The sequence below is a fragment of the Aquarana catesbeiana genome, linkage group LG13, assembly GCF_042186555.1.
Source record: "Aquarana catesbeiana isolate 2022-GZ linkage group LG13, ASM4218655v1, whole genome shotgun sequence".
NCBI lineage: Eukaryota > Metazoa > Chordata > Amphibia > Anura > Ranidae > Aquarana > Aquarana catesbeiana.
The window spans coordinates 18,688,557-18,702,098 of NC_133336.1; the positions used below are offsets into that span (position 1 = coordinate 18,688,557).

Genomic DNA, 13,542 nt, shown 5'->3' on the forward strand with positions numbered 1-13,542 from the left:
GGGGGCGGCGCCCGTGCGCCCTTATGGATGCACCGCCACTGCTACAGAATCTGTGGCGATCTACGCCATGTCCCTCCTCCGCCCCCCCTGCTGTCTTCTGGGAGACACACAGGTCCCAGAAGACAGCAGGGACCAGTCAGGGCGCACAGCGTGACTAACGCATGCGCAATTGGGGAACCAGGCTGTGAAGCTGCAAGGCCTTCACTTCCTGATTCCCTTACTGAAGATGGCGGTGCCTCCACCCGGGAGCCGAGGGATGGGTCAGCTTCGGGTGAGGACATCGCAGGCGCCCTGGACAGGTAAGTGTCCATATTTTAAACATCAGCAAGTGCAGTATTTTGTAGCTGCTGACTTAAAAAAAAAAAAATTCAGCGGAACTCCGCTTTAAGTAAATAATAAAAATAATTTAAAAAAACGAAATGTATATAAAATATATAAAATCTTTAAAAAATAAAAAATTTAAAAAATAAATAAATGTAATTCCCCCTCATACACACCCAAGTGCAAACCCACAGCATAGGGTGTGGATGTAGATATAAGCATACATTGCACCACACTTGTGAGATATCACTCTGAACATTGGACTCAATAATTTTAGGCCCATAATTTACAAATAATAAATCTAATCTGATAACCTGGAAAGAATTTTAAAGTGTCACCTCTGGAGGACTTTGGGTAGCATTATTTTTCCCTTTTATTCACAGGAGCACAGGTGAAGTCTTGACATGTCTGGTATTTAATTCATCGACTTGAGTTGTATTTTTCCTGTAAATATGCATTTAATTAACAATTGCACTATAGCATTTAAAATAGGAACTACTCCCATTTTATTCTCCAGGGCTTCTGATTTCAGAAATTATAGAATTTCTAAGGGTTTAAAGGCAATTTCCAGCAAAAAAAAAAAAAAGCTGATTTGACGTGTGCAAAAAAAATAATAACATTTTGATTAATAATATTAAAAGGGGTTAAAGTTTAATTCCAGCCCAAAGTTTTTTCCAATTGTGGATGGAGTAGGGGTGGGTTAGATCCAGTGATAATAATTTATCACTTCCTATAATGGATATAAATGACACCATAAACGCTGCGCTGGGGTTGTTTTTAGAATGTTGCAACTTTGTAACCAACAACAGCCAATCACCGGCCAGTGTGATGATGTTTGCACATTGGGAGCACATAGCACCTGGGCGGGGATACCAGAAAGAGACATCCATATGACTGGCTGTCAGCAGTCATGTACAGCCCCTGAGGCTGGTGAGCCCTTGTATTTAATTCTATAGCCATATAACTTGCTGCGATAACTCCCAGACCACAGACCACTGGAGAGGAGAAGGTAATCCATACATCAGATCTGTACTAGGACTGGGGGGTGCATGGAGCTGTCTGTGAGGGGTGGCCAGGATTGCAGTGTGTGTGTGTGTGTGTGTGTGTGGGGGGGGGGGGCTATAGATCTACACTACTAGGGACAGTGTGGGGGAGGGGGCTACTGGAGAAAAGAGAAATCTGTGTGTGTGTTGGTCAGAAGATGGAGGCTCAGACAATGGAGTGATCTCAGTGGAGAAGATCAGGAGATGGAGAGATCTGATGATGGGGGGGGGGAGATGGGGGGATCTGATGATGGGGGGAGATCAGGAGAAGGGGAGATCTGATGATGATGGTGATCAGGAGATGGGGAGATCTGATGATGGGGGGGATCAGGAGATGGGGAGATCTGATGATGATGGTGATCAGGAGATGGGGAGATCTGATGATGGGGGGGATCAGGAGATGGGGAGATCTGATGATGGGGGGGGAGATCAGGATATGGGGAGATCTGATGAAGGGGGGAGATCAGGAGATGGGGAGATCTGATGAAGGGGGGATCAGGAGATGGGGAGATCTGATGAAGGGGGGATCAGGAGATGGGGAGATCTGATGATGGGGTGGGGGGGATCATGAGATGGGGAGATCTGATGATGGGGTGGGGGGGATCATGAGATGGGGAGATCTGATGATGGGGTGGGGGATCAGGAGATAGAGGCTCAGGCAATGGAGAGATCTCAGAGGATAAAATCAGGAGATGGGGAGATCTGATGATTCGGGGATCAGGAAATGGGGAGATCAGATGATGGGGTGAGATCAGGAGATTGGGAGATTGGATGATGACGGAGGGGGGATCTGATTATGACAGGGTGAGATCAGGAGATTGGGAGATCATATGATGACAGGGGTGAGATCAGGAGATGGGAAGATCAGATGATGATGGGAGGGAGATCAGGAGATGGGGAGATTGGATGATGGGGGTATCAGGAGATGGGGAGATCAGATGATGGGGGGAACAGGAGATGTGGAGATCGAATGATGGGAGTATCAGGAGATGGGGAGATCGGATGATGATGGAAGGAGATCAGGAGATGGGGAGATCGGATGATGGGGGTATCAGGAGATGGGGAGATCAGATGATGGGGGGAACAGGAGATGTGGAGATCGAATGATGGGGGTATCAGGAGATGGGGAGATCGGATGATGATGGAGGGAGATCAGGAGATGGGGAGATCGGATGATGGGGGTATCAGGAGATGGGGAGATCAGATGATGGGGGGAACAGGAGATGTGGAGATCGAATGATGGGGGTATCAGGAGATGGGGAGATCGGATGATGGGGGTATCAGGAGATGGGGAGGTCGGATGATGGGGGGATCAGGGGATGGGGAGATCGGAGATGATGATGGGAGGGAGATGGGAAGATCCGATGATGATGGGAGAGATCAGGAGATGGAGAGATCAGATGATGGGGGTATCAGGAGATGGGGAGATCGGATGATGATGGGGGGAGATCGGATGATGATGGAGGGAGATCAGGAGATGGGGAGATCTGATGATGGGGGGATCAGGAGATGGGAGATCGGATGATGATGGGGCAAGTTCAGTAGATGGGGAGATCAGATGATGATGGGAGAGATCAGAAGATGGGGAGATCAGATGATGATGGGGGGAGATCGGGTGATGATGGGGGAGATCAGAAGATGGGGAGATCGGATGATGATGTGGGAGATCAGGAGATGGAGAGAACGGATGATGATGGGGCAAGTTCAGTAGATAGGGAGATCGGATGATGATGGGGGAGATCAGGAGATGGGGAGATCGGATGATGAGGGGGGGAGGGGTCAGCAGATGGACAGACCTAATGGTGGAGGAGGTGCAGATGGACAGACTTGATTGTGGGGGGGGGGCAGGGGTTGGCAGATGGACAGACCTAATGCTGGGGGGAGGTCGGCAGATGGACAGACTGGGGAGATGGGGAGATCAGATGATGGGGGGATCAAGAGATGGGGAGATCGGATGATGGGGGTATCAGGAGATGGGGAGGTCGGATAATGGGGGGATCAGGGGATGGGGAGATCAGAGATGATGATGGGGGAGATCAGGAGATGGGAAGATCGGATGATGATGGGGGAGATCAGGAGATGGGGAGATCGGATGATGGGGGGATCAGGGGATGGGGAGATCGGAGATGATGATGGGAGGGAGATCAGGAGATGGGAAGATCCGAAGATGATGGGGAGATCGGATGATGGGGGTATCAGGAGATGGGGAGATCGGATGATGATGGGGGAGATCGGATGATGATGGAGGGAGATCAGGAGATGGGGAGATCTGATGATGGGGGTATCAGGAGATGGGGAGATCTGATGATGGGGGGATCAGGAGATGGTTATCGGATGATGATGGGGCAAGTTCAGTAGATGGGGAGATCAGATGATGATGGGGGAGATCAGAAGATAGGGAGGTCAGATGATGATGGGGGGAGATCGGATGATGATGTGGGAGATCAGGAGATGGGGAGATCGGATGATGATGTGGGAGATCAGGAGATGGAGAGAACGGATGATGATAGGGCAAGTTCAGTAGATGGGGAGATCTACTGATGAGGGGGGGAGGGGTCAGCAGATGGACAGACCTAATGGTGGGGGAGGTGCAGATGGACAGACTTGATTGTGGGGGGGCAGGGGTTGGCAGATGGACAGACCTAATGGTGGGGGGAGGTCGGCAGATGGACAGACTTCATAGTGGGGGGGTTGGCAGATGGACAGATCTCATGGTCTATGGGGGAGGGAGATCAGGCAATGGATGGGGGGGTATCAGGGGATTTGTTAGCCTGTGTATAGAAATAGAAAGATCAATTATTATGGATGTTTTCTGCTTTTTTGTTAATTAGTCAACTTGTGTAAGCCATCTGTATAGAGTATAGACGTAACAATCCAACAAACATCCATTTTATAGAATTTATTTTTCTGTATAATAATATTTTGAGTAACAGAATGTCTGTGTATATAGATGGATCGGATCTCTATGTCTGTGTATATATATAATGGATGAGATCTGGATGTCTGGGTATAATTAACGGTATCGGATCTGTTGCCCTAATCAGCCATTCCTCCATCTGCTGGAATTGTGCTGGTCTCTGATTGGTTGCTGTAGGTAGCACACGCAGTTTACATTCGGCTCTTCAATGCACAGATCTCTCTTACAAGTTTAAATTTCCCTCACATGACTTGTCGCCCTTTGTACCGGTGATGAATGCAGGAGAACTTGTTCCTCTGGCACTTCCTCCAGATGGTGTTCTTATCGGTGTCACACGGCTGATGTGTAAACATTACCAGGTTCTAGTAATGTCTGGATAGCTGGTTCTTCTCCTATAGCTGCATTGTAGGGTTCAACTAGATAAAAAATATAAAAATGAATAGGCAATTAAAACCTAAATTTACAAGATGCAATATTCAGCAACAGCCAAGAAATTCACAGTTCATAACACAAGCTAAAATTCAATCAACTGCGGTGTAGTGTATGTTTACCAATATCCGATGGTCTACAGAATATACAACCGAGGAGATGTCACTCATGTTCCTCATCATGTTCTCTCTTCAGGGTGCCCATTCCTCAGCCAAGATGCTTCACGTGACGCTCATCCTCATCCTCATCCTCCTCCTCACTGTCCTGGCCACATCCATGCCCTTCGATGACCTGGAAGATGGGGGGAAGCACTGGGTGGTCCTGGTGGCCGGCTCCGATGGTTATATCAACTACAGACATCAGGTGAGAGCCTCCGAATTCAACTTCTGTCATCAGTGACTCAAGATAACATAAAAAAAAAAATAAAAAAAGATAACATTTTTTGGTGACATGCTCTATATTTAATACACACATTGTCAGGGCTTGACAAACTTGCCTTGAATCTAGGAGCCAGCTAAAAAAAGTTAGGAGCCAGTTTTTTGGTTTCTGTTAACAAAACTTTATTTTCAATGACAAAACGCCTTCTCCTATGTAACCCTGATGTGTATCTTTACCGATGCAGGACACAGGTTTACACACAGCTACACCCCTGAGCTTCTGCCTATTAACCTTCGTAGGATCCCTAAGAACTTAGTAATAAGAGAAGGGGTTTTGTCATTGAAAATAAAGCTTTGTTAAAAAAAAAGGCTCCTAACTTTTTGAGTCTGCAGGGTTCCCCTTTACATCCGAGTCTGCAGAGTTCCCCTTTACATCCGAGTCTGCAGAGTTCCCCTTTACATCCAAAGCTGTAGAGTTCCCCTTTATATCCGAGTCTGCAGAGTTTCCCTTTACATCCGAGTCTGCAGAGTCCCCCCTTACATCCGAGTCTGCAGAGTCCCCCCTTACATTCGAGTCTGTAGAGCTCCCCCTTACATCCGAGTCTGCAGCGCTCCCCCCTTACACTCGAGTCTCCAGAGTTCCCCTTACATCCGAGTCTGCAGAGTTCCCCTTACATCCGAGTCTGCAGAGTTCCCCTTACATCCGAGTCTGTAGAGTTCCCCTTACATCTGAGTCTGCAGAGTTTCCCTTACATCCGAGTCTGCAGAGTTCCCCTTTACATCCGAGTCTGCAGAGTCCCCCCTTACATTCGAGTCTGCAGAGTTCCCCTTTACATCTGAGTCTGCAGAGTTCACCTTTACATTCAAGTCTGCAGAGCTCCCTCCTTACATCCGAGTCTGCAGAGTTCCCCCTTACATCCGAGTCTACAGAGCTCCTCCTTACATCCGAGTCTGCAGAGCTCCCCCCTTACATCCGAGTCTGCAGAGTTCCCCCTTACATCCGAGTCTGCAGAGCTCCCCCTTACATCCGAATCTGCAGAGCTCCCCCTTACATCCGAGTCTGCAGAGTTCCCCTTACATCCGAGTCTGCAGAGTTCCCCATTACATCCAGGTCTGCAGAGTTCCCCATTACATCCAGGTCTGCAGAGTTCCCCTTTACATCCAAGTCTGCAGAGTTCCCCCTTACATCCGAGTCTATAGAGTTCCCCCTTACATCCGAGTCTGCAGAGCTCCCCCTTACATCCGAGTCTGCAGAGTCCCCCCTTACATCCGAGTCTGCAGAGTACCCCCATACATCCGAGTCTGCAGAGTACCCCCATACATCCGAGTCTGCAGATCTCCCCCATACAGCTGAGCCTGCAGAGCTCCCCCTTACATCCCCCTTACATCCGAGTCTGCAGAGTCCCCCCTTACATCTGAGTCTGCAGAGTCCCCCCTTACATCCGAGTCTGCAGAGTCCCCCCTTACATCCGAGTCTGCAGAGCTCCCCCCTTACATCCGAGTCTGCAGAGCTCCCCCTTACATCCGAGTCTGCAGAACTCCCCCTTACATCCGAGTCTGCAGAGTTCCCCCCTTACATCTGAGTCTGCAGAGCTCCCCCATACATCTGAGCCTGCAGAGCTCCCCCTTACATCCGAGTCTGCAGAGTATCCCCTTACATCATACGGGGGGATCTCTGTGGACTCTGAAATGTAAAGGGGAAACCTGATTTAAGTGAGGCCTCTGATGTATGGGGGAATGCTGTGGACTCTGGTCCTCCGCAAGGGCATATTTTGCCTAATTTCCTCAATTCAGCATTAAAATGTTATATCTAGTAGCCAACATCAGATGCCCAGGTAAGTTCTGCTCTGTGGCATAAGCAATTGGTGAATAATGGCAGAACATTCCCTTCCTTCTAGGTGTCCCATCTAATGAGCACTCAGTACAAGGGTTGTTTTTCCTTCTAATCTCTTCATGGACAAATGACTCCCATACTCACCTTAACTGCCTTCAGCTCATATTTATTATTGTATGGTGAACTTTACACTAGAGTTTAACCAAGGTCACATTGTACTATAAAGGATTCCTGTGCAATATACAGCCGGGGGGGGGAATAAAGGGAGTTCAGGCTTATCGCAGCTTCAAGTGTAAATAGTAAAGTGATGACATTGTCTGTTTTCATATACGTTCGGTTTTTGCTGCTTAAAGTTTCAGTGAACCTCCCAAAAAACATCCTGGATACAATAGATTTCTAGAACATTGTGCTTTTTTTAGCATAGAAAATGCCTGTTAATCCTGCCAGTGCCCTACTCTTGCTCGTTAGTGGTTGCAACAGTCTGCAGGCTCATCTACTCTGTAGAGCCGTACAATTCTGGGGAAAAATGAGAATCACGATTTTTTTTTTTTGCTTAGAATAAAGATCACGATTCTCTCACAATTCTTGTGGCGTAACAACATCTTTCACATTATACAAAAAATTGGGCTAACTTTTCTGTTTAGTTTTTTTTTTTTAAACTCATTAAAGTGTATTTTTTTCCCCAAAAATTGCATTTGAAAGACAGCTGCGCAAATACAGTGTGACACAAAATATGACAACAACCACCATTTTATACTCTAGGGTCTGCCTTGTCCTGCGTACTAATAGGGAAGCACAGGGCAAAGTTTTAGCCTCAGGATTAAAATCTGTATTTGCATAATGATGCATTCCACAGATTTGTCCTGAGTAGTCAATTATGTTCAGGTGCCTCCTACTAACCCCTGGGGGTGGTCTAATACATTTTAGATCCACCAGTGTGTTTACTTGCCTTGGAGATTCTTTGTTACATCAGAACAATGGAAACATAAACAGGTTTGGTGGCCCACCTCGTACACAACCATTCCTCAAAGCTTGCTGACCAGTTGTCTGTCCTAAACCCTAGACAAGGCACATTGTGACCAGAAGTTGGTCCCAGGTTTGGTCATCTATCTCGAGCAAAGCCATTCCTCGAAACTTGTTGACTAGGTGTCCGAATTAAACCTGGAAAAAGGTGCACCATGACAAGGAACCAGTCCCAGGTTTATTGGCCCATCTCACTCATAACTGTTTTTCAAAACTTGTCTGTCCTAGATCCGGGGCAAGGCTCACCTTGACCAGGAATTGTTCCCTGGTTTGGTGGCCCACCTCACATACAAGCATTCCTTAAAACTTGCTGGCTGGGTGTCTGTCCTAGATCCGGAGCAAGGCACACCTTGACCAGGAATTGTTCCCTGGTTTGGTGGCCCACCTCACATACAAGCATTCCTCAAAACTTGCTGGCTGGGTGTCTGTCCTAGATCCGGGGCAAGGCGCACCATGACCAGGAATTGTTCCCTGGCCCACCTCACATACAAGCATTCCTCAAAACTTGCTGGCTGGGTGTCTGTCCTAGATCCGGGGCAAGGTGCACCATGACCAGGAATTGTTCCCTGGTTTGGAGGCCCACCTCACATACAAGCATTCCTCAAAACTTTCTGGCTGGGTGTCTGTCCTAGATCCGGGGCAAGGCGCACCATGACCAGGAATTGTTCCCTGGTTTGGTGGCCCACCTCACATACAAGCATTCCTCAAAACTTGCTGGCTGGGTGTCTGTCCTAGTTCGGGGGCAAGGCGCACCATGACCAGGAATTGTTCCCTGGTTTGGTGGCCCAACTCATATACAAATACCAAAAACAGGGGGAGAAGGGACTTATGGACTTTTTAGGCACCACAAAATAATAGATAAAAATTCCTTATTTTATTTGATATCAAAAAACACACATAACAAAACAAAAATAGTATAGTTTAAAACACAACATGTGTCTGTACTTGAATCATTGCTATACAACACCGTCTACAGTATGAAAATCTTCGGGCATTAGGAGAAATAGCTTCCCATGTAGGTCAGTCCGGAGAAGTGGCTATATAGCAGTTCCAAAGTCAGTTCATATGTTGAGATTAATCGATTAATCTCAACATATGAACTGACTTTGGAACTGCTATATAGCCACTTCTCCGGACTGACCTACATGGGAAGCTATTTCTCCTAATGCCCGAAGATTTTCATACTGTAGACGGTGTTGTATAGCAATGATTCAAGTACAGACACATGTTGTGTTTTAAACTATACTATTTTTGTTTTGTTATGTGTGTTTTTTGATATCAAATAAAATAAGGAATTTTTATCTATTATTTTGTGGTGCCTAAAAAGTCCATAAGTCCCTTCTCCCCCTGTTTTTGGTATTTGTAATTGATAGGACGCGGCACGGTACTACCTTTAGTGTATCCACGGCACCACTCCGTGTGATGATACACATTTTTTATACATCCTTCCCAACTCATATACAAGCATTCCTCAAAACTTGCTGGCTGGGTGTCTGTCCTAGATCCGGAGCAAGGCACACCTTGACCAGGAATTGTTCCCTGGTTTGGTGGCCCACCTCACATACAAGCATTCCTCAAAACTTGCTGGCTGGGTGTCTGTCCTAGATCCGGGGCAAGGCGCACCATGACCAGAAATTGTTCCCTGGTTTGGTAGCCCACCTCGCATACAAGCATTCCTCAAAACTTGCTGGCTGGGTGTCTGTCCTAGATCCGGGGCAAGGTGCACCATGACCAGGAATTGTTCCCTGGTTTGGTGGCCTACCTCACATACAAGCATTCCTCAAAACCTGCTGGCTGGGTGTCTGTCCTAGACCCAAGACAACTGAACAAGAAGGGGGAAGGTTGGGACTTTAGATGAGGTGTGCATGGTGGAACCAATCAAAAACACATAGGTATAAACATTTGTATGTTTACTAATAACCAATGATCGACATGGCATAAAAACAGCATTGAATACATCAAACATAGGAATATTAATGTATAAAACATAAAGTGTATATGACAGCATGGCATGAACAAGTAAAGTTGTACATCATAACCCTCCATATAGCGGGACAAACCATAACATAAACTGGAATCTCAAGGAGGGTAAAACCATCTAAAATTTATCGATATATGTAGGATGCATCAAGGGTAGGCTCGACGCGTTTCATGGACTTCTATCCACTCATCAGGAACCAAATGCATCCTTGTTTTAAAAAGGAATATAGATACCAATATGGTTTGGTTAAAGTACCCATATGGGGAAGAGGAAAATAAATGAAAGTGAACGGCCATACCAGAAATATACTCACATGTAGCGACAAAATTGGACCGTGCGATACCACATACCAGCGGTTGGCCAAAATTGAGCATGACCCGGGAGCTGAAAAAGGGGACCCAACCGGAAGTCCGGAAACACACACTCCATCCCCCATAAATGAATAGGACTTCTAGGATATATAAAGTAGAAAGGTATATATCTATAAAAATATAACTCAATTGGATTAACCCAGAGATAAAAAAATATAAAAAGTGGGGCCCAAAGCCGTGGTGATGGAATATATGCCTAGGGTTTACCTTGGTGAATCCACAAAGGGGGTTGAGGAGCCAAGCTGAACCAAAAGTGGATCTGAATGTACAAACAATGTGCTGGCTCCACAATGGATACCAGTGACAGGGGTGTGGAGTGCGGACCCAGCATACCCAGTCGATTCCCCCTCAGCGTCACGCTGGCACGTCACAACAGGAGAGACAATCCGGTGTGAACGCCGGAGAGACTCCCCACGTGTCAGCCAAGCTGATATGCGTGACAGGACGCCCGACAGGACGTCACACGCACAGCATCCAGGGGCATGGTGCCGAGGCATAGACCCAAGACAAGGGGCACCATGACCAGGAATAGGTCCCAGGCTTTGTCATCTATCTCATGCACAGCTATTCCTCCAAACTTGAGCTGACTGGGTGTCTGCTTTCAGGCTCCAATATGTGCTGCCTCTTCCATTGGGAGTACAAAGAAAGCAGCAAAGGTGAGACTCCTTGTTGTGGCCGTAGCAGGAAGGCGGAGCTGGCACTTAGCCTTCCAAGAGCTGTAGGAAGCTCAGTCATGTTTTTATGGACCTTTTCTTACCCCTTCCATCCTTCCTGTTGGCCAGTAAGGCTGCTCATTATGGTGATGACCCATAGCAAGTTGGGGGACAGGGCGGCCAGCTATAGTCTGCCATTGGACTGCAAAGATGAAATGCAAGGGTCAATGCCAAAATAGGTAGACCTGAATGCCAGTCCACTGACATAACCTTCCATCTTGATTTGCTGATTCACTGATCCTGGTCATATCTGACATTTGTATGCCGTGAGCTGGTGGAGCCGTAAACTTGGTTTTGGCTTTAAGAGCAGGTGAAGGCTTACATTTAGGGGGCTCTCAAAGAGTACACCCCCCAACCCTTCCCTGCTGATGGCACCCATGGTGGTTCCCGGGCTCTCCCATTGCTCCGGGGAGCCTGGGACTGTGGGAAGCAGCTTGGCCACTGAGAGCAGGAGGAACTTCATGAACATCAGTTCCCTTATCCCTATAATGTTGATTTTTAACATATAATTCAATTTTTTTTTTACATGTTTGGTATCTATTCACTCGACACAACCCAATCTTTTCCGTTTTACCAAAAAATTGGGTATAATATTGTGTTTGTTTGCACTAAAATTCACTTTATTGTACTGTTTTCCTAAAAATATACACTTGATAAATAGCTGCACAAATATTGTGCAACATAAAAACTGCAACTACCACCTTTTTATTCTCCGGGGTCTCTAATTTTGATTTTTTATTTTTATTTTTTGACGGGCTTACAGAAAAAAAAAAAACGCAGATTGTAACCTGTGCAAAAAAAAAATAAAAATGAAAAAAAATTTCCCCAGTAGGCGAGTGGTTAAGCCCTGAGGAAGTGGGGGAGATCTATGGGGCCTCAAAACGCGTTGGCTGTTTGTTGTCCTTTCTATGGTCATTTACTGACTCTGACTTACGGACTCTTTCTGCTGTAAATGTATGTAACAATTTCTTCTGATCTACTGTATTTCCAGGCTAACGTGTGCCATGCTTACCAATTGATCAAGAGGAACGGCATCCCCGATGAGCAGATCGTGGTTATGATGGCTGATGATATCGCAGATAATTACTTGTAAGTGTTCATTAAAATTAAAACTAGAGAACTGTCTGACTTTGATCTGCGTCTGGATTTCCACTTTAGCCCCTGGATTGCTTTTACAAGCAGCAGGAGGGGTTGTGTCTCAACCCACCACCACCCCACTGCCTTCCACGGCTTCATAAGGACTGTCCCATCCCACCAGGAAACCTAAATGACCTGATTATAGAGGCCAACAAAGACCGGAAAGGCTTGGATCACCTCTATGAAATAGGAACCCCCGGATGTAAATGGCACCATTTAAAAAAAAAAAAAAACATTTGATCTCACCAATCTTGGTGTGATCAAATGCTTTTAAGGGCAGAGGAGGGATTTGGGGTATGATAGACTCCAGATCCCTCCATAAAGAGGACCTGTCACTGCCTATTGCTGTCACAAGGGATGATTTAAATTTCTTATAAGAGCAATAAAAGTGATAAAAAATAAATAAAAAATTAAAGCAACAGTGTAAAAATAAAAAATAAAAAGTAAAGTGCCCCTGTCCCCCCCGGTGCTCGCATGCGCATGCAAACAGCGACCGTCCCACACATGCGAGGTCATTGTGAATGTCAGATCATGGACAGTAATTTTAGCACCAGACCTCCTCTGTAAATCTAAAGTGGTAACCTTTTAACCACTTCCGGACCGCCCGTCGTCGGTATAAGTCGGTACTTTGATGTTGAATACCATTGTCATGGCAGCAGATAGCTGATATATCCCGGTATTTTTTCTGAAATGGCGGGTGGTCTGCTTTCAAATAAAAGTGGTCTCGGATTCGCCGCGAGATCGCTTTTATCCTTTCCGGTCGTCTCCGCCGCTTACCGGAGCCGTCGGCATCGGCAGGGATGATCCGGTTCTTTCCCCTAAGAGGCTTGAAGTCGAGTGAGGGAATGATGGCCCCCACTAGACTCAATGCCGTTGGATGACGGAAGAGACGTCAAACCCAACGGCCTTAAAGGGATTTTTTTTTTTTTATTGAAAAAAAAATACTTTTTTTTTGTTATTGTATTTAAGTGTAAATATGAGATCTGAGGTCTTTTTGACCCCCAGATCTCATATTAAAGAGGTCCTGTCATGCTTTTTTTTTCTTACAAGGGATGTTTACATTCCTTGTAATAGGAATAAGAGTGATCCAATCATTTTTTTTAAAGGTACAGTGTAAAATAAGAAAAAAAAAAAAAAAAAAGTAAAATAAATAATAATAATAAAAAAAAGTAAAGCGCCCCATCCCGCCCTGCTTGCGCGCAGAAGCGAGCGCGTTCGTAAGTCGCGCGCACATATGTAAACGGTGTTCAAACCACACATGTGTGATCGTTAGAGCGAGAGCAATAATTCTAGCCCAAGACCTCCTCTGTAACTCAAAACTGGTAACCTGTAGAAATTTTTGAACTTTGCCAATGGAGATTTTTTAGTGTCAAAGTTTGTCTCCATCCCACGAGCG

The 13,542-nt window shown here is 46.2% G+C and overlaps 1 protein-coding gene across 1 annotated transcript in view; it reads left to right on the forward strand.

The window, feature by feature from the left end:
* The first annotated feature begins 4,363 nt into the window (after positions 1-4,363).
* Positions 4,364-13,542, forward strand: part of LOC141116505 (legumain-like) — a 40,320-nt gene continuing 31,141 nt past the window's right edge. Inside the window, exons 1-2 of the mRNA XM_073608879.1 lie at positions 4,364-5,073; positions 12,001-12,098. Coding sequence (XP_073464980.1) covers positions 4,825-5,073; positions 12,001-12,098 — 347 coding nt within the window. The 5' untranslated portion in view covers positions 4,364-4,824. The remainder of the gene's footprint in view (positions 5,074-12,000; positions 12,099-13,542) is intronic.